Source organism: Dioscorea cayenensis, chromosome 10 (assembly GCF_009730915.1).
Source record: "Dioscorea cayenensis subsp. rotundata cultivar TDr96_F1 chromosome 10, TDr96_F1_v2_PseudoChromosome.rev07_lg8_w22 25.fasta, whole genome shotgun sequence".
In the NCBI taxonomy this organism is placed as follows: Eukaryota; Viridiplantae; Streptophyta; class Magnoliopsida; order Dioscoreales; family Dioscoreaceae; genus Dioscorea; species Dioscorea cayenensis.
This window is the reverse complement of record NC_052480.1, coordinates 435,508-462,231: the sequence shown is the minus strand read 5'-3', so window position 1 is coordinate 462,231 and position 26,724 is coordinate 435,508. Positions and strand designations below refer to the sequence as shown.

Sequence of the window (26,724 nt, the reverse complement as noted above, 5' to 3'; positions counted from 1 at the left end):
TCATATATTAATTTTGTTCATTATTATACCAGTGTTGCACATTATATATAACTAAGTATCAACCACAGCAAACTATATATAATAACGTCATCAATGAAACCAAAGCTTCAACTAATAAAATTAACTTCCATGTTAATTAATTTTCCTGCACTCTTTGATTACTTATCATTCTCCGAGAATATTTATTTATGAGGGTACAACTAATTAATTAACCAGGTTTCTAATTCTATTGCAAGATAAATGATGGATTAATTTAATTCAGAAGATGTGCAACTTAGACTTGGCCATTGATTATGTGTATTTAATGCTGATTTTTGAATTATCGAATCATCAGGTGATAACTGTTGAAGTTGTTATAGATAATGTTTGCTCAGCTTTGGTACCGTCATTCATCTTTAATCATCTTTAATCAGTCATTATTGAATAGTAATATATAATTTAGGTTGAATTTTAGCACATGCTCATTCATTATCAAGCATTTAATAAGTTTCTTAAGGGAAATTGAAATTACCAACAAGTACTTTTCCGCGCACAATCCGGAGGATTCTTCATGCTATATATTTCTATGCAGTTTACATTGCTTTTGATGACATTTAATTTGAGATTAAACTGCTAAGTTTGGAAGGTTAATTAGCCTTTGCACACATCAATCCTATTTTAAATATTGTCAATGGTACTGAAGATGTCTCTATAAATTTCAGCACAGACTGATGTACATCAATCAAGAGAAGTGATTACCAGCATTGAACAAATATAGAAGAGAGAAAGAGAGAGGCGAGGGAACACAACAATTAACATCATTATGCATTCATTTAAGTTTGAACAGCCCTTGGTAGAGCTTAATACAAAACAAAGGGTTTTATAGATATAAATACTAATTAACTAAAATTAACAAGCAACGATTTCCACAGGAGACAAGGTAACTATGGACAGATGCATGAGAGCAACTCTAAATAGTACGGTATGAATGAGTATACCATCCCAAGTTCCCAACCCAACCAAATGGTTTTGAAAGCCTAATTAAGTCTTCATATCAACTATATCAGCAACATAAGACTAAAGCAAGTGCATCACCAACGGCAACTGTTGCACTGGCGCAGAGTCCGGTCCTTCTTCCTAGCTGCATTGTTCTCCGCTTGATTCTCCATGATCTCAATAACCTGAAGAGTTAATTTACACAAGAAGAACAGTGAAATCCATGCTTTAAAACTATATATTAGTGCAGGATATATATATATATGTGTGTGTGTGTGTGTGTTAACACTAACCAGCTGCTTCTTGAGTTCCAGCGACCTCTTCTGCAAACAACAACACCAGCATTAGTTGCTACAAAAGAAATTAAAGAACTCAAAAATGCATCATGCATGTGGTCAGCAGTCACACCATCAAATTATACTATCAATTGTACATATATGTGGGACCATATATAAGCATCTTCTCAAAGAAGGAAAGAAATAGTTTTTTTTTAAAAAAAAAAAAAAAAAATTATTTGGGGGTTAATTAATTAATTACCTCTTCTTCTCTCAGCCTTGCATTCTCCCCTTTGAGCTGATTGAGCTCTAGCTCCAGTTCCACAGTGTAGGCCTACGTTACATTCCCATTCCCAACTCTCAAATCTCATGAACAAATAGTAGTACATGCATGGCAAATATAACAAAAACAAAAAAAAAAAAAATTAAGTAAAAAGCTAGCTATAGCACACCTGCTTCCTAGCACGAGACCTGGCCGCTGACTCCCGGTTCTTGATCATGCGACGCTGCCGCCTCTCGGCCACCTTCTCAACTGCAACGGCATCATCAGCGGCCCTCTTCCTGCAGCCTCCCAAACCCCAAACCTTCTGATCAGCTTCTGAATGCTCAACTGCCATCATATCTGGAGACACCGAGCTCGCTGGCGAGCCTAAACCACCACTACACTCATTCTCACCACCAACCATCATCCCTCCACCATAAGCCCCATGAGCTTCAGAACTCCCTGTTGAGAAACTCACCACTGCATAGTGCTGCATCGGAGCTCTGAAAGGATCGCAAACCACCCCGGCTTTGATCAAGAAGTCCTCGAGTGTCATCTCGCCGAGTGTTTGCTGGCGAGGAGGATTATTAGCAGAATTGGGCCGGTTGAGGTTGTCAGATGGCTCTCCGTTGCGGTGGATCTCAGACCAGACCTCATCAACAGTCTTGCGAGAGAGAGAAGCCGGGACTGCGAGAGTGTTCTGGCTCTGGATACCAGCGGCAGCGGGACCGGAGGAGGTGGCCAAGAGCTGTTGATAATCATCGGCGTTCCAGATGCTGGCGATGAGCTCATCCATGTTCATGGAGCCGAAGGGCTTGCCTGGTTCACAGACAGCGTTCTGAATCTCATCTATAGTGAGGGAGTAGAAGGATGATGAGGACCTTCTTATTGGAGGGAAGGGGAGATCATCAGTCATGTCTTGTTCTTTCTTTTGATGCTGCTGGGCATGGTTATAGTTATGGTTATGGTTGTTCATCATCATCCCTGGCTTTCTTTGTTGTTCTTCTTCCTCTTCTTCTTGTGAGCCTGCTGCTGTTATCTTCAAGCTCTTGGCTGGCGATCGTTGGTTTGGGTCATTCAGAGCTGGGGAGTTGGATGCTTTTCCTTTGCCTTTCCTAGTTTTGGAAAACTTTGATTAAAGGCTGAGAAGAAAAGAGTAATTGCTGATGCATTTTGTCAGAGACTAGAGAAAAAGAGCTTGCGTGGTGCTAAGGGTAACTCCGTTCTCTTGTCTAATGTGTCTATTGAAGTGAAGAAAGTTCCAACTACGTCTGATCTTTTATGGCCGCCAACTAAGCGTCTACGCTGCTAAAGGACAGAATTTTTTTTTAACGGAGTATTGATGGGATTTTTACGCATATAGTAATTGTTCTTACATTTTTTTTTCCCAGTGCCATGGTTGTTTGCTAACTACGTACTTAATCAATCTTCTATTTATTTATTTTTTTAAATAAAATAAATAAATCATAAATTTATTTTTAAAAAAATTACATAAAAATATAACAAAAAAGACACACCAGACATGAAGATAATAAAAGATTAAAATCCTCGCCAGAAATAAGAAAAAACAGCTAACAAAATAGTGAAAAAGAACACAAACGAATATACAAAAAAGAAAAAAATGACAAACTATAAAAACGAAGCCTACCATCTTCTATTTTTTGACATCTAAAATAGAACATGTATATTTTGTTTTAAATTTTGTATAAATTAGTGTAATTCAAAATATAATATATTTTCCAATACATATTTAAAATCATGGATTGTCCTTCAAAAATCTATCTTAATTAAATATAAATATATATTTCACATTAATAAATTTGCTCATTTTAACCACTTGAATGTATATCACATTGACAAAAAATCTATACCCCTTAATAACTAAATTAATAAACATATTTAATTCAAAATACCCAAAAGAAGAGAAGAAAAAAAAAGTATATTCTTCCTCAGGGCATGCAATCACTCCAAGACCACCCATAATTTTAAACCTTTTATGTAAGTTTTTTTAATAACCTACGAGTCTAACAGATTAGAATGCCTAAAGACAGAGATAGCCATTGACAGTGGTAGCTACGTGGGTTGTTATGAATGACTAAGACGGGTCTGAGCAAATGGCACGACATCCAAAAAGAGACAAAATTGGTGACACAAAGAGGGAGTTCAAGTTTGTGACTTGCTCTAGTTTAAATTCATGCAATCCATCTTAGCCACCCGCCGCCTCTGCCAAAACACAGCGGAATACAAAAAGCAAGCTTGCCGTACGAACCTCCGTGAAAGAACACGGATATATAGCCATGAAAGTAAGTCAAGTACTATTTTATTGACCCATGATAACCGCCTGCTCCAACATTGCTATTTTTTTAAAAAATTTATTACTTTAAAAAATCGTCCTCTGAGTGAGAGCACGTAAGAGCAAGTATCAACGAAGAAAATCATCCACATATATGAAAACAAAAAAGATTGAATAATTTTTTTAATAAAATAGTGATTTATTTATTTTTATTAAAAAAAATTAAATAAATTTAATTTGTCAAGCAATTATAATTACTAACTAGTATTTTTTAGCAATATTTTTAAAAAATATTTTTTAATAAAACTGTGATTTGTTCACTTTAATTCAAAACATATATATATTTTTAAAAAATATCAAGCCATCAACTGAAATAATATAAATTTTCTTACAATTATTTATTTCAATTTAATTAAATCAAGTTAAAAAATTATCATTAAAAAATGTAATAAATTTGTGGTTTATTAAATAAAAACAAAACTTCTATTTCATATTTTAAACTAATTATTATAATAAATATTTATTATCAATCAAGAAAATATGTTTTTAAAGTAAAAAATAAAAGTCCAAACTTTCCTCCCAGCTTATTATTAAATAAACTATTATTTTATTATTATTAAAAAAACAATTAAAAAAAATTCCACTCTGAATTTATATTTGATCTTTGACCCTTTTCTATGGTTTTAAAAGCTACTTTAATTTTTTTTTTAAAGTGCTTTTTTTAATATTTAACGATTGCATACTATATCTGCTTTCACATCTAAAATTACGAAAATATTTTTTTTAAGAAAAAAAATAAACTATAAATTTATTATTAGATTAAAAAAACAGGCGAGAACCACAAAAAAAAAAAAATCAGAAATCAAATTCCAAATCAACAAATAAAAAAAAACGCATCAATAAAACAATCTTCAAGAAATCAAAAGACCGAGAAAGAACAATGATCGACTCTGAAAAATCCAAAAAAATAAGCTCAAAATCATCGATCAGAATAATCCAGAGAAAAGTCGATCATCAGAACCAGATCATTAATTCACAGAAACAAAACCATCAAAGCGGGCAAAAAGTGGAAAAAACCAAGCAAAAAAATAGAAAAATACCAGATCGAAACCTCCATTGCCTTGGATTTCATAGATCGTCAAGAAAGCAACACCCTCGCACGCCGATCACTCCGATCGTAACATCTACATCTCCAAACAACGCAAGCATCACCAAAAAAACCTCTAAAAACAAAACCCTAATCATCCAAAACTGGATGAACTATATCAAATGAGAAAAAGAATAGAGGATAAATTTCCACAGATCTAAAAAGATCAAAGACGAGAAAAACATTGATTTTCAAGGCATTACCTGAAGAGAAGAAGAAGAAGAAGAACAACAACAACAACAAGAACAGCAGCACTAGCAGTAGTAGCAGAGAGTGGTGTCTCTCTCTCACTCGCTCTTTCACTGCGGGGCTTGGATTGATGCTCCATGCCCCATTTATATAGAGAGTCTCTCATAGTCTCATGTCGTCCCTTTCATTAAATGCGCTTTCAATGCGTTGTTGATAACTCGAATGGCGTTACTTCATTGCGTCACCTCTCATAGATATATATATATATATATATTATATTAGCTGTTTCGTGAAACCAATCAGAAGATGCCACGTCAGCGGTTGCGGAGACTGATAAACCAGAGTGCGGGACACTGGAATTCTCATCTCGTGGTCAGTGTAACCACGGTTATTAGTGTGGGGCCCACGAGTGAATGAATTGTTCAGTGTTCAGTCGTTGACACGTGTGAAACGCGTGTGATGCTAGGCTGCGTAATGAAACGAGTTTTTTTAACTGTTCTGACACTTTTACCCTTTTTGGGGTAAATTAATATATTTAATAACTAATTCATTTTTTTGAGATTAATTAGAGTTTATTATTAATTAAAAATTCTGATTAAATTAATTTTGTTAAAAAAAATATATAATTTTATTTTTCTAACTCTATTTGAAAAGAAATTTCTAACCTCATATGTTATATGTATGGCTTTTTATTTAGTTTATTTACTTTGATTGTATCAACGAATTTCAATTGAGCATTATATGAGTGTTTTTAAGTGAAATGCATTTATTTCGTTTAAAAATTTATAAAAATTGAATGCTTTCATTTTTTTTTATTTATGGATAGGCAAATAGCTTAATAAATAAATAAATAAAACCAACACTAAATTATATATATATATATATATATATATATATATATATATATATATATATATATGATGTGTGTAAATCAGTAAATGAGTAGACATTTTTTTTAACGTTTATTCTATAAAATATTATATTTAATATATGTATATATATCATATAAAATGTTTTGAGTTTTTTGGGTTAGAAGAAATTTAACTGGCCGAAAACTACTTCCAAATTAATTTAAATGTGTTTTGGCGATTTGAATTATTAGATAAATATAGATATATAATATTTACGGTTAAATCTGAATAAAATGAATTAAAACAAAAGAAAATTCAGAGGATCCGACAATATTCTAAGGCCATTAGTGGTATTTTACTCTTTGTATTTCGTTCTTCGAAGATATTTTACTGTGTTTTTGTCGTGTTGAATAAATTTTAATAAAACAAAATAACTAATTTTTTGTCTTGTGTTTACTTAATGTAAACTTATTGATTTTGTCGTCTGTTAACAGATAAAATATACACATTTTACCAAACAAACTTATTGTTTTAACAAGTATTAATAAATAAAATTTAAATACTTTATATATTTCTGTTTATTCAAACAGATGCGGGATAATACCTTATGTTTTGATTTAAATACCAGCTTAGAATCTATGGGTTTTTTTTTAACTTATTTTTTTATTATTTATCGTTTTTATCTTTTGTTTAACCCGTATTTTTAAAATTGTACTATTAATATATATAATTTATCTATTTAAAAAATAAAAATAAATATGTTCTTCATTTCGTTCATTTAGAAGTCATGGAATAACCGAATTTTCAAATTTTATCTTTTTTTTACTCAAGGCCGGATATAATATTAACTTATGTACTTTTAGATTATAATTTTTATACGTAACCCTTGTGGACCTAAATATAAAACATTTACTGTTTTCGGTTTTGCATGTACTGATGTACACATATTTTGGATAAATTTATAGAATTAAATTATTTTATTTTTCCATACACACCCTTGTAAGTTTATCTAAAATCCATATGAAGGGCTTGTAAGGGAACCAAAGTTCAAAATATACAATTAAGAGAATCATAGTTTAGGGCTCTAGAGGAGCAAGCTTAGTGGGGGTCCAAAAAACATGGGACACTTTATTTTGATACTTTTTTTGTTTGTAATATTTTTAGTTTTTATGTTTTTTTGAATTGGGTTTTTTTAACTTATGAACAAAAAGACAAAGACCGCAGGAGTTAGCACAGACAGTCAAGAGAAGCCTGGAGTTCACAGACCTTAAAAAGGGAGAGATAAACAACCCCTGATGTTCATGAGTAGTGAGGGCTAGCATTGCCTATCGCTTCCATTCCTGGAGGTTAAGTGTTTGTCTTTTGTTTCGTTCCATGTCTAGTGGACCATGTTATTTCTTGTGATTGATGTGTATAGTTCTATTTGGCCTCCATGGGTCAAGTCACTGATAGTGCAGTTATTTGTAGACATATCTATTTCTAAACTGTTTTGTTATGTTTTTTTTTATAAATTACGGTTATATATATATATAAACATTTTCAAAGGTTAGTGAGTTATAAATTTAATTAATTTTAAGACATGGAAGCAATTATAATTTATTATTCATCTATTTTCACATTTGTACCATACTACCATGGTGAAAGACTCAATTATAATTATAGTTTAATAAAAAAAATTTAAATTTGATATATAATTATATTTCTGTAACAAAGATTGGTGATTCAAATTGAATTTATATCACACTTTTAAGCATATCAATATTTAAAATTGCATGGAATGGTTCCTATTTTGAAATAAATGACATGATTGTTGATGTAAATATGATTTTGAAAAAGTAAATATATAATTTTAATTGCCGATGTAGATATCGAACCTTCTGCTTGTCTTGATGACGATAAATAATGATTATATATATATAATATTATATTAAGTTTGATGAAATTAATGTACACTGATCATGCGAGATATGCTATCACCTTGTGTGTTCAGGGACAGCAGATGATGTGGAATAATTTCACAAATATTTAATTATTGAAATAAACATGTTTAATTATTTTAATGTTGATAAATATTTAGTATTATTTTGAAAGTATATAATTTTAACGTTAATATATTTAATCTTTGTTAATATCAATTAATTCATTTTTATCATTTTAGAAAGATCTCCAAAACTAAATATATTTTAAAAAATATCACGCTTGTATTCTCAAATAAATATCCCTGATAAGTTTTATCACGATATCATAAAAGATTAAAAAAGATTAAAATTAATAATTTACATAACTGACAAATCAATATTTTATTTTTTATTAAACCCAGAAAAATATAGAAAAATTAAATACGATGAATACTTCAATGTAATATTTTATTAAACAAGTATTAATAAATGAATTTCCATATCGGGTTGGGTTGCTGGCGGTCTTGGGCCAGTGGCCCAATTATCAGTTGTCGTTGCGTCACGTGCGTCACATTCCGAGCCATAAAAAACAAATCGCGCACTGCACGTGACACCCAAAACAGAGGTACACCAAGTTTTTTCTTTAAAAAAAAAACACACCAGTCAGTTGTCAATGTCATGCATACTACTAGAAAATTATCATTCAACTCGTATACACTCATCCAATAAATCGAGAGATTGACCTGTAAATATATTTCCACAATTTAGACCTCCATTTGGTTTGACGTATTTTAAAACTTAAGCAATAAAAGTTTTTATAAAACATCTTTTGCAGCGGGATTAGTATCATTAGACCAAAAGCTTTGCAGTGGAATACGAAATTAATCTATATAACTAACTAATATATTTTTTAAAAATTTAATTACAAAAATAAAATCTTATAGTTGATGCGAAAAACTTTTTTTTTAATTTCTAGTTAAATTGGATAAATTTTTGTATGAATATACTCCTTCCGGTCCTGTTCACTTCTCTCGTTTTGGAAGCTTTCTTTGGTCTTTTTTAAATGTTCATTGTTAAATTGTTTTTTTCCAAACTTTATCTGTTATTTTATATATATATATATATATATATATATATACTACTCTATTTTTTAATAATTTTGAAAAAAATAAAATACTATATTAAGAGAGAGAATCAAAGATACTGTCAAATTATAATGAAGAATTAATGAAATCTTGTTGGTTTTTAAAGAAGTAACTTTAAAAATTTGATACAATTTTTTATAAATTTAAGACAATAACTAATATTAACCGATTTTTTTAATGCATGAATCAGTTAAAATTAATAAGTAAAAAAATCAAGTAATTTTAAAATTTAAAATTTACCCCAAAATAAAAGTTTTTTTTTTCTTCATGTTTTCCTCTAAATTTTGAGTGAGTAATGAATAAATAAATAAATATAATATGTTGACAGTGGTGTGAAATATTTGTACAAAAAAACACATAAAAAATATCACCCACTAATTAAGGTGTAATAAGTGATAAATAAGTGGTTTTGTTAACAAAACCACTGAGAATATGAGTACTTGTTAAGGATATAATAGTAATTTTATGAAGCCAAATGATCTTTTATTCTTAATTTTAGTGAGCATTTTTGAATTTTCGAGCATATTTGGGTTATCCAAACCGCGAAAATTTCGAATCTCTCCGGAACTCTCGCCGATCTAGCCTTCTCCGGCCCCAAGAGCGCCGATCTCCGATCTCCGAGCTAGGGTTCCTGGAAATGGCGGCGGAGCAGGGGCAGTGGTTGCTGATGGCTACGGCCAGGTCCCCGACCAACATAGCAGTGATCAAGTATTGGGGCAAGCGTGACGAGGCGTTGATCCTTCCAATCAATGAAAGCATCAGCATCACTCTCGATCCTGACCACCTCTCCGCCACCACCACTGTCGCCGTCAGCCCTAGCTTCGATCGCGACCGGATGTGGCTCAATGGCAAGGTTTTTTCTTTTTCTTTTTTTTTTGCTCCATTTTTTTTAGCTCCGTAGATCGCGTTCATTTTATGCAGCAAAGCAGCGGTTTTTGGGTGGTGTTTCACACCCCTCTCTCGACACTGTTGGGGACCCAAATCATACGGCCGGCATGCTTCGGGGTTTTCCTGATTTTCTTGTGTTTTTACTGAGAGTCGTTGTTTTCTGTATATAACCCATATATATATGTATATATTTTTTATTTTGAACGTATTATTTATTTAATTCATAGACTCAGAGAGCGCAAAAATCATATTTTTATTTATTCGCAAAGTAAATTTAGAGTCATGTCTTCTATTTATTTGGTTTTGTACTGAATTTGAACCATATTGTTGCTCATTAGCTCACAGAATTGAGAGAAATCCCAAAGTTCTTCTCTTTTACTTATTTGTTCATTTAGAATTTCTTGTAGTTTGTTGTATTTTTTATTTATATTCTGGTAAATGTAGGAAATTTCGCTTGATGGAGGGAGGTTCCAGAGTTGTCTCAGGGAAATTCGTAGACGTGCTGAGGATGTTGAAGACGAGAAGAAGGGAATTCATATAAGGAAGGAAGATTGGGAGAGATTGCATGTACACATTGCTTCGTATAACAACTTCCCTACTGCTGCAGGCTTGGCTTCTTCAGCAGCAGGCTTTGCTTGTCTTGGTAATGTGGCTATCTATGCATTCTAATTATTCATGATAGTTATGATGGAGGCAGGGATAATTTCATTCTCGTGAATTTGTTAAGGATTAGTGCCTGTGTGTTATTCAGCATTATTTGATGTGTTTATCCATAATTTTGTGCGTGTTCTTCTTTTACAGCTTTTTCCCTTGCAAAGCTTATGAATGTGAAGGAGGATTGTGGTGAGCTTTCTGCAATTGCAAGGTAACATGTTAGATCTTGTTATTCTTCGTGATTGAACTCTGTTGGCTTGCCCAAAATTATTTTGGAGGTCATTATCTCTGAAAAGTGAAAACTTTGCTCATTAACTTCACTTAATGGGACTAACTTGCAGGCGAGGATCAGGGAGTGCATGCCGTAGTTTGTTTGGTGGATTTGTTAAATGGACTATGGGAAATGTATGGTTATGAGTATAATATTTTAAGTCTACAAAGTTTGTGAAGTGCTGCCAATCTAACATAATATTTCAGGTAGCTGATGGAAGTGACAGCACTGCAGTTCAACTTGCCAGTGAAGCACACTGGGATGACCTGGTTGTTATCATAGCAGTGGTATGTGGCTGTGTCATGTGGTATATGACCTAAATTTTTTTCCTCAAATATTTGAAAGCATGGGCATTGTGGTGCAAGCTGCTTGTTGTTCTTCTTCAACTAGCTTTTATAGCATTGGACTGACACCTGCATGAATTTTACCTGTAAAAATGTGAAACTTTTGAATTTCTTTTAATATAAAATGTTGAAATTCCAGGTGAGCTCCAGGCAGAAGGAAACAAGTAGCACCTCTGGTATGCGTGAGAGTGTTGAAACAAGCTCGCTTTTGCATTACAGGGCCAAGGTAATATATATCAGTCATCTGCCTGACTTTATGATTCAGTTTGAGCCTGCTTTTCAGTTATAGTAGTATATTATTTAATTCCATGCCCTACTGGAAAAGGTGATAGTTTTAATTAATGAAGACATAAGTTCAATCTTGGCTTCTTTTAAACATTAAATAACAAGACTAGAAAGCAAGCTGGTTCATTTAGTTCATTGTTTTATCCTGCAATTTCAGGAGGTGGTCCCTAGTCGAATTTTGCAAATGGAGAAAGCTATTAGCTGTCGTGATTTTGCAACTTTTGCCAAGTTGACCTGCGCAGACAGTAATCAGTTTCATGCAGTCTGCTTGGATACTTCTCCTCCTATATTCTATATGAATGATACTTCCCACAGGTATGATCTATTTTTTAAGCTAGGAATGTGTTTCTGTTGTTATGGATTTCATGGTACCTAAGTTTTTGTTGCAACATGCTGATTATGTTGCAGGATAATCAACCTTGTTGAGAAGTTGAACCAATTTGAAGGAGAACCCCAGGTTTGGGCATGTGTTATCTCTAGATACCATTTAATTTGAGCCTAAGATTGTCACTACAAATGCAAGCAGTGCAGAATACATGACACAGCTTGTAGTTTCCAATTCTTTCAGTAGATCAAGTAGGGTTTTTCAATTTATTTAGTATGCCTTTGTGAATTTCCATAGTCTGCCATTTTTCTTCTTGAGGTACTTATAACCTTTTTTCAATCGGTTTCCAAATTCTTGCTTTTTTTGTAAAGTTAGCAGAGGGGCTCTTCTTAGGATCATCTTAACATTTATGAGAGCATCTTGTTGAGACCTTTTCTTTTCTTTTTTTTCAAAATCCTGATAATTTTAGCTGAAGAATCTGCACCATATGCAGGACTACAAAATTTGCATTAAGTTACTCAAGTTACTTAATAGTATAAAAACAATAAAGTTTATGTTTAGTTCACCGGAACAAACTGGTTTGTCAGTTGAAAACAATTATCCTTAAATCCCTTTTCACTTGAAGCAAGGAGTTTGAATGCTGAATCTCTTGACCATTGTGCTTAATTTATTCTGGTAATGTCCATATCCGAGTCATCTTGTTTTCTGCCATTTCTGAACCAAGTTATAGATTTTCCACAATGACACTATATATAGATTTAGATAGTCACTTCAATTTTACCATTTAACAAGAAAGATAGGTTTGGTAATCATATTTATTATTTTCCACAACAGGTAGCCTACACATTTGATGCAGGACCTAATGCTGTGTTGATTGCTAAAAACCGAAAAACTGCAAGCCTTCTGCTTCAGAGGCTACTTTTTTACTTTCCCCCACCAACAGGCAGTGAATTAACAAGGTCTGAATATTTCAACTACTGATTGCCTATCTGCTGCCCATGCGTTGAAAATTTCATCTGATTCCGTATTTGCTCTAATCTTTTTAGCTATTTATTGGGGGACAAATCGATACTGCAAGAATCTGGTGTGCAGTCCATGAAGGATGTTGAAGATTTGCAGCCCCCTCTTGAAACCAAAGACAAGACAATGGTTCAAAAGTACGTCGGAGATGTCAGTTATTTCATCTGCACTAAAATTGGCAGAGGTCCGACACTGCTTGCGGATGAAGGTCAAGCCCTGCTTAGTTCTGAAACCGGGCTTCCGAAGTGAGTTAATTCTGTAGAATAACTATCAACAATGGCATTCCCTTAATAAAGTCATCAAAGTGTATCTCTTATTAGTCAGCCTTTTGGGGTGTTGTTCTCTAAGCTCTGTTGTAATTTGATGAACTGAATCTTGTTGGTACTGAGAATTGAATGTTCTATTTCATTTTGTTGTTATACAACTTGTTTTATTTCTCACTGTTTATCAACATTGGAAATAAAACAAATCAGAAAGAACTGAAGAAGATTAGAATGAGAAAATAATTGAGATTTATGTAAGAAAAATGGGGAGAGAAAGGATAGGGATTGCTATCCTTGTCATTGTAAATGATAACACAAGCGCCTTTCCCTTATTCTGTTTGACTAACCCATTAATCATTCTTGGAGTTGTTTATGCAATAGATTCTGTAGCTCTTATCTGTTTTACACCCATCATAGCCAAGTTTAATTTAATATGTATAAAGACTGAATTGCTTTTTTTTTTTTTTATCAATTTGGCCACTAATTTCAAATTTTAGTTCACTTAAATATTTGAACGTAAGATCAATGGACCATCTTATATTTTTATCTTGTTAATATTTAAATATAAAATTTAATTTTTTGTCAAAAATTAGATTGAGAAAGATTGTGCATAATGAATTTACAGAGTTGTTAAAAGAGGTTATAACAGGTTTTCTGTGATGACTACGAATGCTCTTTAACTTCCTCATTTAGACCATTTTTATTGAATTTTTCCGCATCCCCCTCCGACTCTCATATTTCATGGATTTGTTAGCACATTTGATTTGAATGAAACAATTGATGATAAAAATTAAAATTTATTTTTTATTTTCAACGAATCAATATGATTTATTCACTTTTATTAAAATAAAAAAATAAAATTTATAATTCATGCATCACATATCCAAACATTCTAGTGAATTTTATCTAAACCATTTATGTTTTAATTGAAGTAGTTTATCTACTTTTAAAAAAAAAATTATCTAAACCATTTATTTTATTATTTTAAAAAAAATGTACTATTATTGTTTTTTAAAAAAAGTGTACACACTTTAGCATATATATACCTCCACTTTTCAATAATAATAAAGTTGCTAGCTACACCAACTTTTCATATTTGCTGTGCACTCAAATCTTGGATTATGATAGCATTAATTAGTCTAATTAGTGCAATGGTGGTGACCTCTTTATGCTTTCTCCATTCCTAATTCCCTGACAAAGAATATAACTTATATAATATATATACAACCATTAATTAATAGCATCCTTCTTGTAATATAATTTTTATTTGTAAGATTCCAACATCCAACAAGACAAAAACTGAGACATTCTCCTCTTTTTCATAAGTAGAAAAGAAAAAAAAGGTGGAAATATTTGCCCGAAATGATTACCTTCTAGCAAACCACTTGTGAAAATATTTGGATGCCTTTAAAAAAAAAAAAGAAAAGAAAATGCAAGGTTCCATATGGTCCCACAGAACTATTTAAAAGAAATAAGTCAAATAACAAAACCAGGGAAAGATGGACAACAAAATACCACCCCCTCAGCTCCCGCCATAAAAATTTCATCAGCATTTTTATCTTTATTCCTTTTGATTGAAAGGAAGATCCCAAGTTCCAACAATGCAACAAGTGAAACTTTGGAAATATTCATTTATGAAGTGGCACTATTTAAAGAGATAACACTATAACAGAATGAGAGTGAGAGATAGCTAGTTAGAGAGATTCTTAAGGTCCCACATAACAAGGTTTGCTTTTTTTATATTTATATATATATATATATATATATATATCTTGATGATAATAATAATAATAATAAAGTTTCTCTTAGTTGGCCATTAATGAAAACTAATTAAACAAGCTTGGTTTATTGTGGGTCTTGCTTGGAGGCTATAAAAAGACCCCCTTTATGTTTCCATGACTATCATAGACATAGGTATAGCTCCCCTCATCCTAGTTTAGAAGAGAAAGCTAGCGCTTATAGCCATGGCAAGAGTGTTAGAGCCTCTCATTGTTGGGAGGGTGATTGGAGAAGTCTTGGACTTCTTCAACCCAAGTGCCAAGATGATTGTGACCTACAACACCAACAAGCTTGTTTGCAATGGTTTTGAGCTCTACCCTTCAGCTATCCTTAATAAACCCAGGGTTGAAGTTCAAGGGGGTGATCTTAGGTCCTCCTTCACTTTGGTATTTTTATTTTTTTTTTAATTATTATATATGTAAACCTCTTTAATATTCAAACACTACGCTGTTGCATTATTTTCTATTATATATATATATATATATATATATATATATATATATATATATCTTGATTGACAAACACAAGCAAGCATAAATATTCATATATATATATGTTGGCAGGTGATGACTGATCCTGATGTGCCAGGCCCTAGTGATCCATACTTAAGGGAACACTTACACTGGTTAGTCATATATATAATTAATTAACATGTTCACTATATTAATTAATCCACGTATGCATGCATGCAAGCAATTGATTAATCTACGTGCATGGCCGCCGACCATATATCTTTAATTGTAGGATTGTGACTGACATTCCAGGCACAACTGATGCTTCATTTGGTATGTACTTATCTTTCTCTCAGTTAATTAATTCACATTGTATAAGTTAAGATTACATTTTTAAGTGTTATTTTAATAAGAACAGGGAGGGAAATGGTGAGCTATGAGAGTCCAAGGCCAACTATTGGGATCCATAGGTTTGTGTTTGTGCTTTTCAAGCAGAAGAAGAGGAGCACGGTGGTCATTCCGGCGACCAGGGACCAGTTCAACACTCGCCGTTTCGCCGAGGACAATGACCTTGGCCTTCCGGTCGCCGCCGTCTACTTTAATGCTCAGAGGGAGACCGCTGCCAGGCGGCGCTGAATTATATATTAATATCCTTCTATCTACCTAATTAATTAAATATATTGCATGTGTTAAGTCATTGGAGAGATTTGAAGTGATTAATTTCATATCCAATGTTTTATTTTAATTAATGATTTCTCAACCGGACATTTTCATTTAATAATAATTGTATTTCATAAAATTTCTCGTGCCAAGCAGTATTATTTAATTTTTTTTAAATATATATATATATATATATTGAATTGTTTTTTTTTTAAATAAAAGTGGATAAATTTAAAAACAAAAAAAATAAACACGAATAGGACAAGAGAAGAAGAAATGTAGAAGTCTCTCACCAGAGAGGAGGCACTGAAAATACAAGAAGAAACCGAAGCAATAAAACAGAGAAAACAAAGAACAGCTTAACTGGCAATGGCCACCGTCTAGTAACAGGTTTGTACAGATTGAAAGAAAGAGTAACCTACTCTAGGACTAGATTATGATTTGAATCGCCTGTTTGATTCGAGACTTTTGTGCTTATGAAGTTGAGAAAGGACTTACTTCTCTGAGATGCCTCATTGAGTGATTGTTGTTGATTGTTTGTAGCTGTTGAAAATCAAGAAATAAGCATATCAGTAATTTTAATCATTATAATATGAGAAGGTAAAGCAAATAATTGAAAAATGTGATTGTTTCGTTCCAGCCATATATTTCACATAATGGCTCTGTAGCTGAGGATTGTATCAGTAGATTACATCTATTATATTTTCAGCTCAATTTGAGTTTTTACATCTATTATTTTTATGAAATGTTGACTAGTCATATGGTAGGGACCTACATATATATATATATATATATATGGAGTTAATTTTTCAATATTTTTGTACTTTCACCTCTGTAAACATATAATTATTGTATAAAAGAACCGGTGTAAACAGACCAAGAGTTTGTTGATTTTTGCGTTTGTTATTATATTTGATATGCATCAATACTAAATATTATTATTATTATTATTGCTACTTTTAACGCATGGTCGAGTTTGTTGTTATTCTGAGATCATGAAGGTACAGTTGAGATTGAATGTTTTTATTTTATCAAGCAGAGAGATCTGTTCCGAAGACTATGAATTTTCATTGCAGTGACAATTATAAATGGTACTTAATGTTGTTATTATGACGTGTCGGTTGAGAGGATGATATAGCCCGTATAGGCTGTCCAGCTCTCTGAATCAGCATCTGTTACCTATATATATATATATATAGATTCTTGTCCTTTTTTATTTCTTTTCTCATGCTTCGGATTCTGAGCTGCACGTGTTTGTTTTTTTTAGGTACTTTTCTTGTTTTACAAACTTCCCTCAAATTTCATCAAGTGGAAATGAATGACCTGTGCTACTCTGCACACATATGACTCACTGATTTTGGTTTCTATACTGTTGCATTCATTCCTTGGGATAAGAGAAAAGGAGTTTCTTTTTTCTTTTCTTTTCTTTTTTTCTCTCATTTTCATTGAAAAAAAATAAACAAATGGCAAGGAAAATGAATTCTTGTTTATTTTGGTGTAATTAATTAAATGATGTTAAGAGTGTTAACTCTAATGCAAGCTATGAAGTTTGAAGAAATGAATAAGTAGAGAAATATTTACAATCACAATTTTTTATCGATAAGTGTCTCGTTATCTATAGCTTAAATGTTATCTTTCTCCTCTCCTGTTCTTTTTGTGTGTTCTCTTGACTGAGTCTTTATTCCTTTTACTCTTTGTTGCTTCCCTCTTGTAACAAAACTCATGGTTTTTTTTTTATATAATGAATTAATGATTTATTCATTTTTCTAAAAAATTACCTAGAAGCATTATGAACACATTATTGGTAGAAGAGATCTCAAATGTGATAGATATTATTTGAACATAATAAAGTCATTCTACTCCATCTGTTATTAGAAAAATGTTAATTTATTAATGATATCAGAAAGATGTAATAATAATCATATAAATACACAAGAAAAGTTACAATTAGAATGCGTCCATTATATTCCACTTGGTGGAAGGAAATCTATATGGTGTATTTCAATCCTAAAAGAGGCATAAAAAGTATCAGTAATCAAAGATCAGTTTATTTGCCTCTAGACTTCCTTGGTTTCATTTGAATGCTGATCTTTCTGGGTCCACATGTTCACAAGAAAAGAGTCGATGATTATCTGCGACAAAATGTAATACATTTATGCAACTAAATAAGAGGTTTTGATTGAGATATATCAGTAGTCAAATTTTTAAGCAGGTTTAGAGTGAAAGAGGCTTGGGAAATTACCTGGATGATGTGAGAAGCAACACAAGGAAGGATCAGTAATCCGGATTCACCAAGTGCTCCGTTGAGCTGCTCGACGACAGCTACCATCACAGGCAAAGTTTTCTGAAGTACGAAATCGGAAAATCACATAATGACAGTAAATTTAGTTTAACAAAGGCAATAAAACACTAAACATAGAGTAAATAGGACTGCAAATTTAAAATCATTTTGACAATTTTAACTTGTTAAGCAGTCAAGTGTTGATTTTGCCTCACAATGTCTCATGTGAAGATACTTCAGACATTAGAAACAATGCAAGTAATACCTGACTGGCAACAATGATGACAGCGCGTGCATTATCTTTCTTTGAAAAAACTGACCGGGAACCACCGGAAAGAGCTGAGAGGCTCCGCATCGCGAGCATGTTTAGTGCCAACAGAGCAAGATGTAAGAGTCTGCAATCAGTGAAGAAAAATTGTAGCATACACATCAGCACCTACAGAGGATGCAGTAACTTTTCTCTTTTCATTTGAAATGTGCAGTCAAGGAATTAAAAAAAAAAGAAAAGAAAAAAGAGCAAAGCTGACAAATAACATACGCCCCCAAACTAATAGCAATGGCAAAGGAAGCTGGATTTACAGACAAGAGTAATGGTCTTGATCTGCTCACTTGTATCCATGGTACCTGTAATTACACAAACCAGTAAATCTGATGCCAAAAAAAATGAAGCATGATCAATATGCAGAACATTTAGCCTTGATGGGTGCAAAGTCACAACTAAATGTGATCACCTCATGGGCAATGGCAAGCCATCAATAACATGCTCAAAGATTTAAATTTCATTCAATCTCTTGGAAAGGGATCTCTTCCTCTATGGCCACTGCCTGCAGTGAATCAAATTTCTGCTCCTGTGGCACTTCAATCTGGATGTATCAGCCAGCATTGTCCTTTTGCATAGACTTAAAAAAATATGTTCAACACGACCCCCTTTCTCATGGAACAATTCTATACTCATCAATTTTTTGGTGAGTCTTTCCATTCTCTTAACAACTTTATTTATTCTCTTATGAGTTCATTGATAAATTAACTACACTCAGGTATGGCACTTCTATTAAAGTAACCAATGGCCACACACATAGGTTACTTTGGTAAATATGGATTAAATATATAAGCTCGGGTTCTTCATCCTATTAGCGTAAACTTTATAGCACTTGGATAATATGTTTGGTTTGCATCTAACAAAAATTAGAACTGTGTTAATAGTCATGCCAATGGGTTTTAGATTTAACATACAACATTCACTATGCTTGAAGAAATTGATCTTGAGTCAAACATGGGAATAATATAAACCGATGTAAACCACCTCTTAAGAAAGAAGTGATATAGCTCATTGTCAAAATCCATCACTTTCAAGAAAATAAAAACTGATTCTACGACAAAGCAAATCTGCATCATTAAGATATAAAAGCCAAACCTGCAGCACAAACATCCACAGAGCATACAAAGGAATCCATTTAGATGTACATTCAATAAAATATCACGTCTTGCATGAGTCATGGCATCATATAAAGTGAGAGTGGAGGGATAATTTGACAGGAATGAGAGTTCATATCATACCAAACTAAGAAGTAGAGCACTTGCCATTGACAAAGAGTGACGGTTTTGGTCAACAAACTTTGCCACACCTGCAGTGTGAATCATTGACCAAAATTGTAACCACAAGCCAGAGTATTCAAGATGTGTAGCAACATCAATCATATTCTTATATACTGTGGAACTGTTCAACAATAAATTCTTGAATTAGAAAATGCCTATTTTCATCAAAGAAGTTATAGCTGGTTGAAAATATTGGTTGAAAATATACACCTACTAAGATTGATGTTCAAATAACCTACCTCCAGACAAGAAGAATAATCAATAAGGTAAGATACACAGAAGTTACTATTTGCATAGGCAATAAATAGATTGAGCACTAAAGAACTTACCACTAAGAATGTCCCTCAACACCTGGAAGATGGAAAAATATTATGCTTTTGTAAGTATGGATATATAAGTATCATCATATGAGTAAATAAAAATAAAACACAGTTCAACAAGCAATAAAAGGACATGAATGGTTCACATCCAAAGGCAGTATTTCATACAGCACCTTAGAGATGTTCAGACAATTTTGTACCCATATAGGTATGCAATCAAAGTCGTCCTTGACATTATGGCACCTCTATCAAAGAGGAATAGCATAACCAAGGAAAAATGAGACCATCATACAATATCTGGCAACCAAACAATTTGAAGGGGCCTAGAATTATAGACTTGAAGAAAGGGAAGTATTATAGACAAAGTGATATCATGACATGACATTTTTTATCGAAAGTATTTGATTCTATTTTTTATTATAAAAAAATAATAATAAAAAAAAACAATTACCAGAATACTTACCTTCCCTAGAACCAAAGGAACCAAAAGAGTGTTGAACAGGCTTCTGAATAATTCCAAGGTGGGGACAGATACCCCTCGTCCAGTCATTATAAATATTGAAAGTGAAAATGGCACCTGTGACATTTGGAAATTTAAATCTGAAGAAATGACAGAAAGCAATTGCAATGGCAAGATTTGACTTACAATCATGATGCCTAACATGTTAGATATCACTGTCATTGCAAGAGCAAGAGCAGAATTTCCCCCAGCAAGCTGCATTGCATGTCAATGCATAACAAATTCTGCTGATCAGATTCCAATTATTAGGAAAACTCCCAGCAGGGGGAAAAAGCTAACTAACTTGTGTCAATGCAATTCCACTTGATAATGTTGTCGGCATGCAGCAAAATACAGCCACTCCTGTTCATCAATCTTGAAAATCAGTAATCAGCCTGAATATTGTACAGTGAAGTCATCTTTAGAGATGATTACTATTAAATGCAGGAACAGAAAAGGTTGAGATGAGCATAAGTGAGGCAGAAAACCACTTTTGCCAACCATGTACCGGTTACAAATTCTTGGGGCACCAACTTGAGTTGCAAAATAAGCCTTGAAAAAAGAGGAGTAAACAACAAGATAGAACTCTGCATAAGATAGAAAAAAGAATAAGGAAACTTAGATAACAGGGTGAACAAGAAATCTTTAACAAGCTATAAAACAGGGGGCCAAAATACAAGGGAACATGAACTTAAAAAAAGAGCAACATAGAATATAAGGTCCCTGGCTTTCTGTCAGACATCATATAAACATGTATATTACTTCCAGGAGAATTTAAGAAAATGGGCCATTGTTATTTCCAATGATAGCAGTAAAAGAGTTAACTTGATCAATCTTCCTGTGAAGAGTTAAAAACCAAAGATGTAACTTCCAAGACCTTTCAATCAAATACAAAATCCTCACATTTGTTAGATACAAAACAAAGACTGAATTCAACCCAAAAGCTTAAGCTAATAGGATAAAAGACTTAAGCTTATATATTCAAATCCATATTTACAAACCTAATCAATGTGGGACTATTAGCAACCAATTAACTAAGCTTTGTTAGATGCAAACCAAACATATTATCAAAGCAAGACTCAACCAAAAAGCTTAAACTATAGGATAAAAGACCCATGCATATATGTTTAAACTCATATTTACTAATTTAACTGATATGGGACTATTACTTTCTCTAACAATTTTACAGAATGATGTATGACTTTCATGTAACCAATAATATAACCAATTTAGTCAACAACCAAATGTACGGAAGACCATTCTTAGTCAGTCTTATGAACGAAGAGTTTAGCTTCAATATTATTTTGTTCATGCAAGTCAGATAGATTAGCAATTTCCCCATGATGTGGTGGACATGAATGTGCTACATATGTAGACTAGGATACAAGTGTTGGGAAATCTAAAAATTCAAATATAGAGCAAATGATTTTCTATCCAGATTAATAAAGTCACATATTGACATAGCAGATGTATGCATAACAATGAAATAGCATAAGGTAATACCACAAGAGAAAATAATACTTATGTCAAACCACTTAATTAATGTAAAGATCGCTAAAGGATTTCAAGAAGCAAAAGGATCTTAATACTGGTAGGTTGTCTCTGGGCATAAAGAGGCTCTTCACCATGTACAAGAAACAAGTTTAGATTTGGAGTCATACTAGACCAAACAGTCCCGCAGGCCATGCTTCAATAGCAGCATCAATTTCTCTACTCTGCAGTGTAAGCCCTGTTGAAATGAATGCATCCAAGGTATATATAACTTAAGAAGAAAAAGAAGAAAAAAAATACAAATATACATTGGAAAAGTTACCTGATATAAAGAAAATTCCAAAGGTGCTGACTCTAGACAGAGAATACTTGTGGGCAAGACAACCAAGGGTAGGATCTGCAACCCCAAAAGCTACTCCACACACAAGAGCTACAGAAAGAAGGTAAAGATAAGATATGCACATTGTTGCTCTAAATCCTCTGCTATTACACCATCAAAACATGAAACTTAACCATGAATTAGTAGTGCCACAATAAAAGCACTCCTGCAATTAGGAGAAAAATCCTCATGGATGGCATGTGTTGGATTCATTCACATGTAGGTTTTTAGAATATAAATGTTTTGTTGGTGCAAAGTTACCTATATTATACCAGGTACTATGTTTCCCATAAAATTCAACTAAACATTAATTTCTACACATCTACATCAGAAAAAATAACTAATTAATCATGTAAGTACTAAGGAAAATATAATAAAATGGATGCTTGTAAAATTTATGACCAGCAAAAAAAGAAGTTCTGCAAAACATAATGTTGGTGGTGAAAGAACAGATACTACCTAAAGGGAGGAAATTTTTAGCTGCAAAGTCCAATAACGGCCGTGCCCAGGAGAATATATCTAAAGAATTAGAATGCCCAAGGTGTTGATCTCCTCTGCCATTTACCTGAAATAAGCCATTTTGATTTTTAATTTTCAGAAAAAATTCCAAACATATTTACCAAAAAGAAGTTCCAAACATACATGTTACCGTCCAATTCACAGTATATTACATTTGTCGATGATAAAGAAAACTAAAACAACATATGTGCTCTGATAATTTGTCTAATTACGGATACTAAGAATACCATCTGGATTTCTGGTGGTCATCTTCGCATGATTGTGAGAAAAAAATGGGAAATTTACAAACACAAGCACTGATAGTGTTTATCCATAAATGATTAAACTACTCGAGAAATGGCTGAAAAAAGGCACAAAATTCAAGTGAATAATGAGAAATAAAATCGAAACAACTGAAAACCTGATCGGATCCTCCGAAGGCTCTTAGACGTCGGAATTCTTGGCGGGATTCTCGAGAATAAGATGGAAACAAAAGAGGAAAAGGAGAGACACCGGGGCACCGGATAGGGGTTGAAGAATGAGATGCGAGATGGCGATGGATTCCACCATTACCGGAGGGCATTCGAGGCCCGACGTACAGTGGCCGGAGCGCTCTCACGGCCATGATAGCTTGGATCGAGAGCGAAGCGAAGCCGAGTAACGCTCCGATGAACAATGAGGGCCTTTTGGTCATAACGCGCCAAGTAGCTTGTTTTTAAGCTGTTTTTAATAATAATAATAAGTGGAAATTGCCAAAAAAACCCTTTAAGTTTGTAAAATTGCCAAAAACACCCCGTTAGTTTTGCAATCCCCAAAAACCCCCTCCTTTTAAAGTCTATGTTTTTAAACCCCCAAACGCTAGACGGATGTGAGCGGGTGAGTTTCAAATTTTTTTGGGACGAAAAATGCCCTTGCAGTGGGGAGTCGTGGGCTGCGACCATCTCGGCGATTTGAGAGGAAGTGGGGGTTTTCAGTAGGGATAACCCCGAGAGCAATTTATTGGGCAGTTTAATTGCTTTTTCTCGACTCACGTCTTGACTTTTCCATTTCGGCATCTCCGAAGTTGTCTCTACCGTGAAGCCTCTGTAATTAGCATTTCATCGACTTTTTCCCTTTCCACCGGTATCTCGAAGGAGAAGTCCCCAGTGACTAGTTGGCATTTCATCGGGTTCTGATCTAAGGTATTGAGTATGGTTTTTATGTTAAGCTGATTACATTCTAAAGAAAGATTTTTTTCGGTTTTGTTTTGTGCTCACTGTTTTTGTTGGAAGATATTGAAGTCTGCTGAGGGGATTTCTCATCTGGGGTTTTGTTAGTCTGCGAGGGAGATTTCTCGGCTAGGGTTTTGTTTTGTTTTGCATTTTCGTCTGTATCACTATCGAAATAGTTTTTTCGATTGTTATGATTTGTGTAATATTTATAATGTACATTTCCGTTTCGTTTGATATGGTTGCGTTTTACAAATGAGGGTTGGCGTTTAAGAAATGAGATATTCTGAGTTTAACATTTGTTGTCTCGTTTAAGTATTCTCGTCTCCGTTTAACAAAAATGGGTCTCTGTTTAACATTTTATATCTACATTTAATAAGCGAGAGTTCTAGTTTAAAACCTTATATTTCAGCTTAAACTTTTTGTCAATCTTTGCGAGGCTTGTGATTATGGCGGTCGACCCTAGTTAATGGGCGTTGCTATTTGACACGGTTGTGGAGACCTTAGTCGAATTGAAAGTTAACATGACCCCTCGACTGCTGGGAGATTATTCGAAGGACACCGTTTGCGCGTTCATTTGGTGGAAGCCATATACCAAGAGGGCCCTTCTTGATTCTCTTTTTGCAAAGATGACGATGGTCGCACCCGATAAATTCGAGGATCGGGAAAAGCTGCTGAGTTTCGGACCTCGAGATGTGGCCCTCGTTCTTGGTACTGCGTTGCGATGGCGGCGCTGATGGTCTTTCGAAGAAGAAAACCGGTCGGTTCGAGGCCGGTGATCTCATCGAAAGACCTACGAGAGCACGGAGACTCCATCGAGAGCACTACGGTGCGACTTGTTCGACGGAGGGAGAAGAAGATAATTTTTGTCAAACTCGATGGTGTACCTCATGGGGGACGGTCCTCTTCCCAAATACATCATGCTCGGTTCGAGCCGGATCGTTGATTACGTCGATGATCTACCGGCCGTGAGGCGTCTGCGCGTGGGCGCGAGCGACGCTGCAAGTGGCTTATGGAGGATATTCCACTGAGCGGCCGCGAGTGCAGAGATAGATCTTGCGGGAAGAAGACCAACACGAGTGCAGTTAAGGGTTGCTTTCGGTCGCGCTTAGCGTCCGGTTTCTGGTGGCCGGAGCGGGGAAGAAAGTCCGTTTCGGCGAGATCCCAAGGATCGTCTGCTACGGTGAAAGTACTTCACGGAAGCAAGCGACGGTAGAAAGCGAGCTTGTCGTCGCTCGATGGAAAAAGAGGTAATAAATCATGAATGATGTCTAACATAAGTCTTTAATGTTTAAACATTTTATTTAGCGTTTAACTTTAGTATTTACCGTTTAACTATTATTCATAACAGTTTAAATATTTTTGTTCTCCGTTTAATTATATTCTATAACGTTTAAATATATAGTTTTTATAGTTTAAAAATGAATGATCTCATTGAAATTGTTTTGGTTTACGTATGTTAGTTTCTGAGATGGTTCCGTGAATCTTTGAAGAAGAAATATTTGTTGGCGCTAACCGAGCGGATGGATGCCATTGCTCACGAACCACTTGCTCGAAGGCGGGATGAGAGAGGCGGCCTCTATCGTGCTGTGCCCTGGGCCCGCCGTTCTCCTACTTCCCGACCCCACGCAGCGCAGCGCGTTCCTCGGCCCGAGAAGCCCTCCCCTACCCGGCGATTGCAGACAACCCCTACCACGCAGCAGACGAGTCCCCGACCATGGCGGCATCTCCGGCCCAGTGAGCGGCCCACCGGTGACATTGGGCGAAGATGTCACCGCAACTCTTATCGCGAGCGTGCCGGATATTGATGACCGAGTTTCCTCGGCATGTCGCTCGTGTGGAGGCTCGGAAGGGCGTTCGCGGCCGTTGCGCCATCCCTCGAAAGAACCAAGCACCCGGGACGAGCGAGGCGTCGAATTTGGCGACGAGCGACATCATCGGGAAGGTCGTTCAAAGGCGGCCACATTCGAAGAGACTTGCGAAAAGAGGAGAACAATCGCCTCTGTCTCCAGCGCGGGTGACGATGAAACAATAGCATGACACCATCGGTGATCTGTATTCTTGAGTCATGTCGCCGTTGATGACATGGCCGTGGCGGTGGAGGACATCGTGAGATGATGTGGCCGTTGCTGCGGTTGAGAAGGTCGTTGACTCTCTTCTCGATGAAATCGTCGACCCGGTGGAACCGGTGCCGAGATGCGGCGTCGAAAGATGGACACGATCCACGAAGGTCGAGAAACAAGTTAAGGGTGTGTCTCCCGATGATCTTTGTTGTCATGGCCGCGGTTGAGAAGATCGTCGAATCCGTTCTGCAGTGGCCGTGGCCGAGCGATCACGCATGACCCAGCGGGGACACAATCCCACCACAGCAAGAACCATGTAAGGAAGTATGCTGCGGTTGATCTCTGTCGCAGTCGTCCCCGCGTCGAAGCGGACAGCAATCCCAGCACAAGAACAACAATGTAAGGATGTGCTG

At 34.6% G+C, this 26,724-nt stretch overlaps 4 protein-coding genes across 8 annotated transcripts; 2 read left to right on the top strand and 2 right to left on the bottom strand.

Moving 5' to 3' along the window:
• Positions 1-791: 791 nt before the first annotated feature.
• Positions 792-5,267, bottom strand: LOC120269997 (ABSCISIC ACID-INSENSITIVE 5-like protein 7). The gene is made up of 6 exons (XM_039276999.1): positions 5,156-5,267; positions 4,906-4,989; positions 1,703-2,627; positions 1,513-1,584; positions 1,269-1,298; positions 792-1,160 (listed from the first exon to the last, which is right to left on the bottom strand). Exons 2-6 carry the CDS (start codon positions 4,935-4,937, stop codon positions 1,071-1,073), a joined length of 1,149 nt encoding a protein of 382 aa, XP_039132933.1. The 5' UTR covers positions 4,938-4,989; positions 5,156-5,267; the 3' UTR covers positions 792-1,070.
• Positions 5,268-9,545: 4,278 nt separating this feature from the next.
• On the top strand, positions 9,546-13,255 carry LOC120270943 (diphosphomevalonate decarboxylase MVD2, peroxisomal-like). The gene is made up of 10 exons (XM_039278024.1): positions 9,546-9,888; positions 10,368-10,566; positions 10,725-10,788; positions 10,919-10,982; positions 11,055-11,135; positions 11,332-11,418; positions 11,635-11,792; positions 11,886-11,934; positions 12,637-12,761; positions 12,849-13,255. Exons 1-10 carry the CDS (start codon positions 9,673-9,675, stop codon positions 13,069-13,071), a joined length of 1,266 nt encoding a protein of 421 aa, XP_039133958.1. The 5' UTR covers positions 9,546-9,672; the 3' UTR covers positions 13,072-13,255.
• A 1,756-nt stretch (positions 13,256-15,011) lies between these two features.
• Positions 15,012-16,015, top strand: LOC120270732 (CEN-like protein 2). Its single transcript, XM_039277805.1, has 4 exons — positions 15,012-15,250; positions 15,428-15,489; positions 15,609-15,649; positions 15,735-16,015. The coding sequence occupies exons 1-4, from the start codon at positions 15,050-15,052 to the stop codon at positions 15,950-15,952; spliced, it is 522 nt and encodes a 173-aa protein (XP_039133739.1). The 5' UTR covers positions 15,012-15,049; the 3' UTR covers positions 15,953-16,015.
• Positions 16,016-17,847: 1,832 nt separating this feature from the next.
• Positions 17,848-23,722, bottom strand: LOC120270548 (probable sodium/metabolite cotransporter BASS4, chloroplastic). Of its 5 annotated transcripts, none has more exons than XM_039277580.1 (15): positions 23,462-23,722; positions 23,002-23,107; positions 22,486-22,593; positions 22,334-22,401; positions 21,181-21,259; positions 20,977-21,035; positions 20,820-20,888; positions 20,637-20,750; positions 20,347-20,418; positions 20,183-20,204; positions 19,815-19,882; positions 18,796-18,881; positions 18,523-18,652; positions 18,219-18,320; positions 17,848-18,108 (listed from the first exon to the last, which is right to left on the bottom strand). In XM_039277580.1, the coding sequence occupies exons 1-15, from the start codon at positions 23,663-23,665 to the stop codon at positions 18,034-18,036; spliced, it is 1,362 nt and encodes a 453-aa protein (XP_039133514.1). In that variant the 5' UTR covers positions 23,666-23,722; the 3' UTR covers positions 17,848-18,033. The 5 variants fall into 5 exon arrangements, with proteins under 5 accessions (XP_039133514.1, XP_039133515.1, XP_039133516.1 ...); XM_039277581.1 differs by having other exon boundaries at positions 19,839-19,882; XM_039277582.1 differs by lacking the exon at positions 20,347-20,418.
• Positions 23,723-26,724: the final 3,002 nt, after the last annotated feature.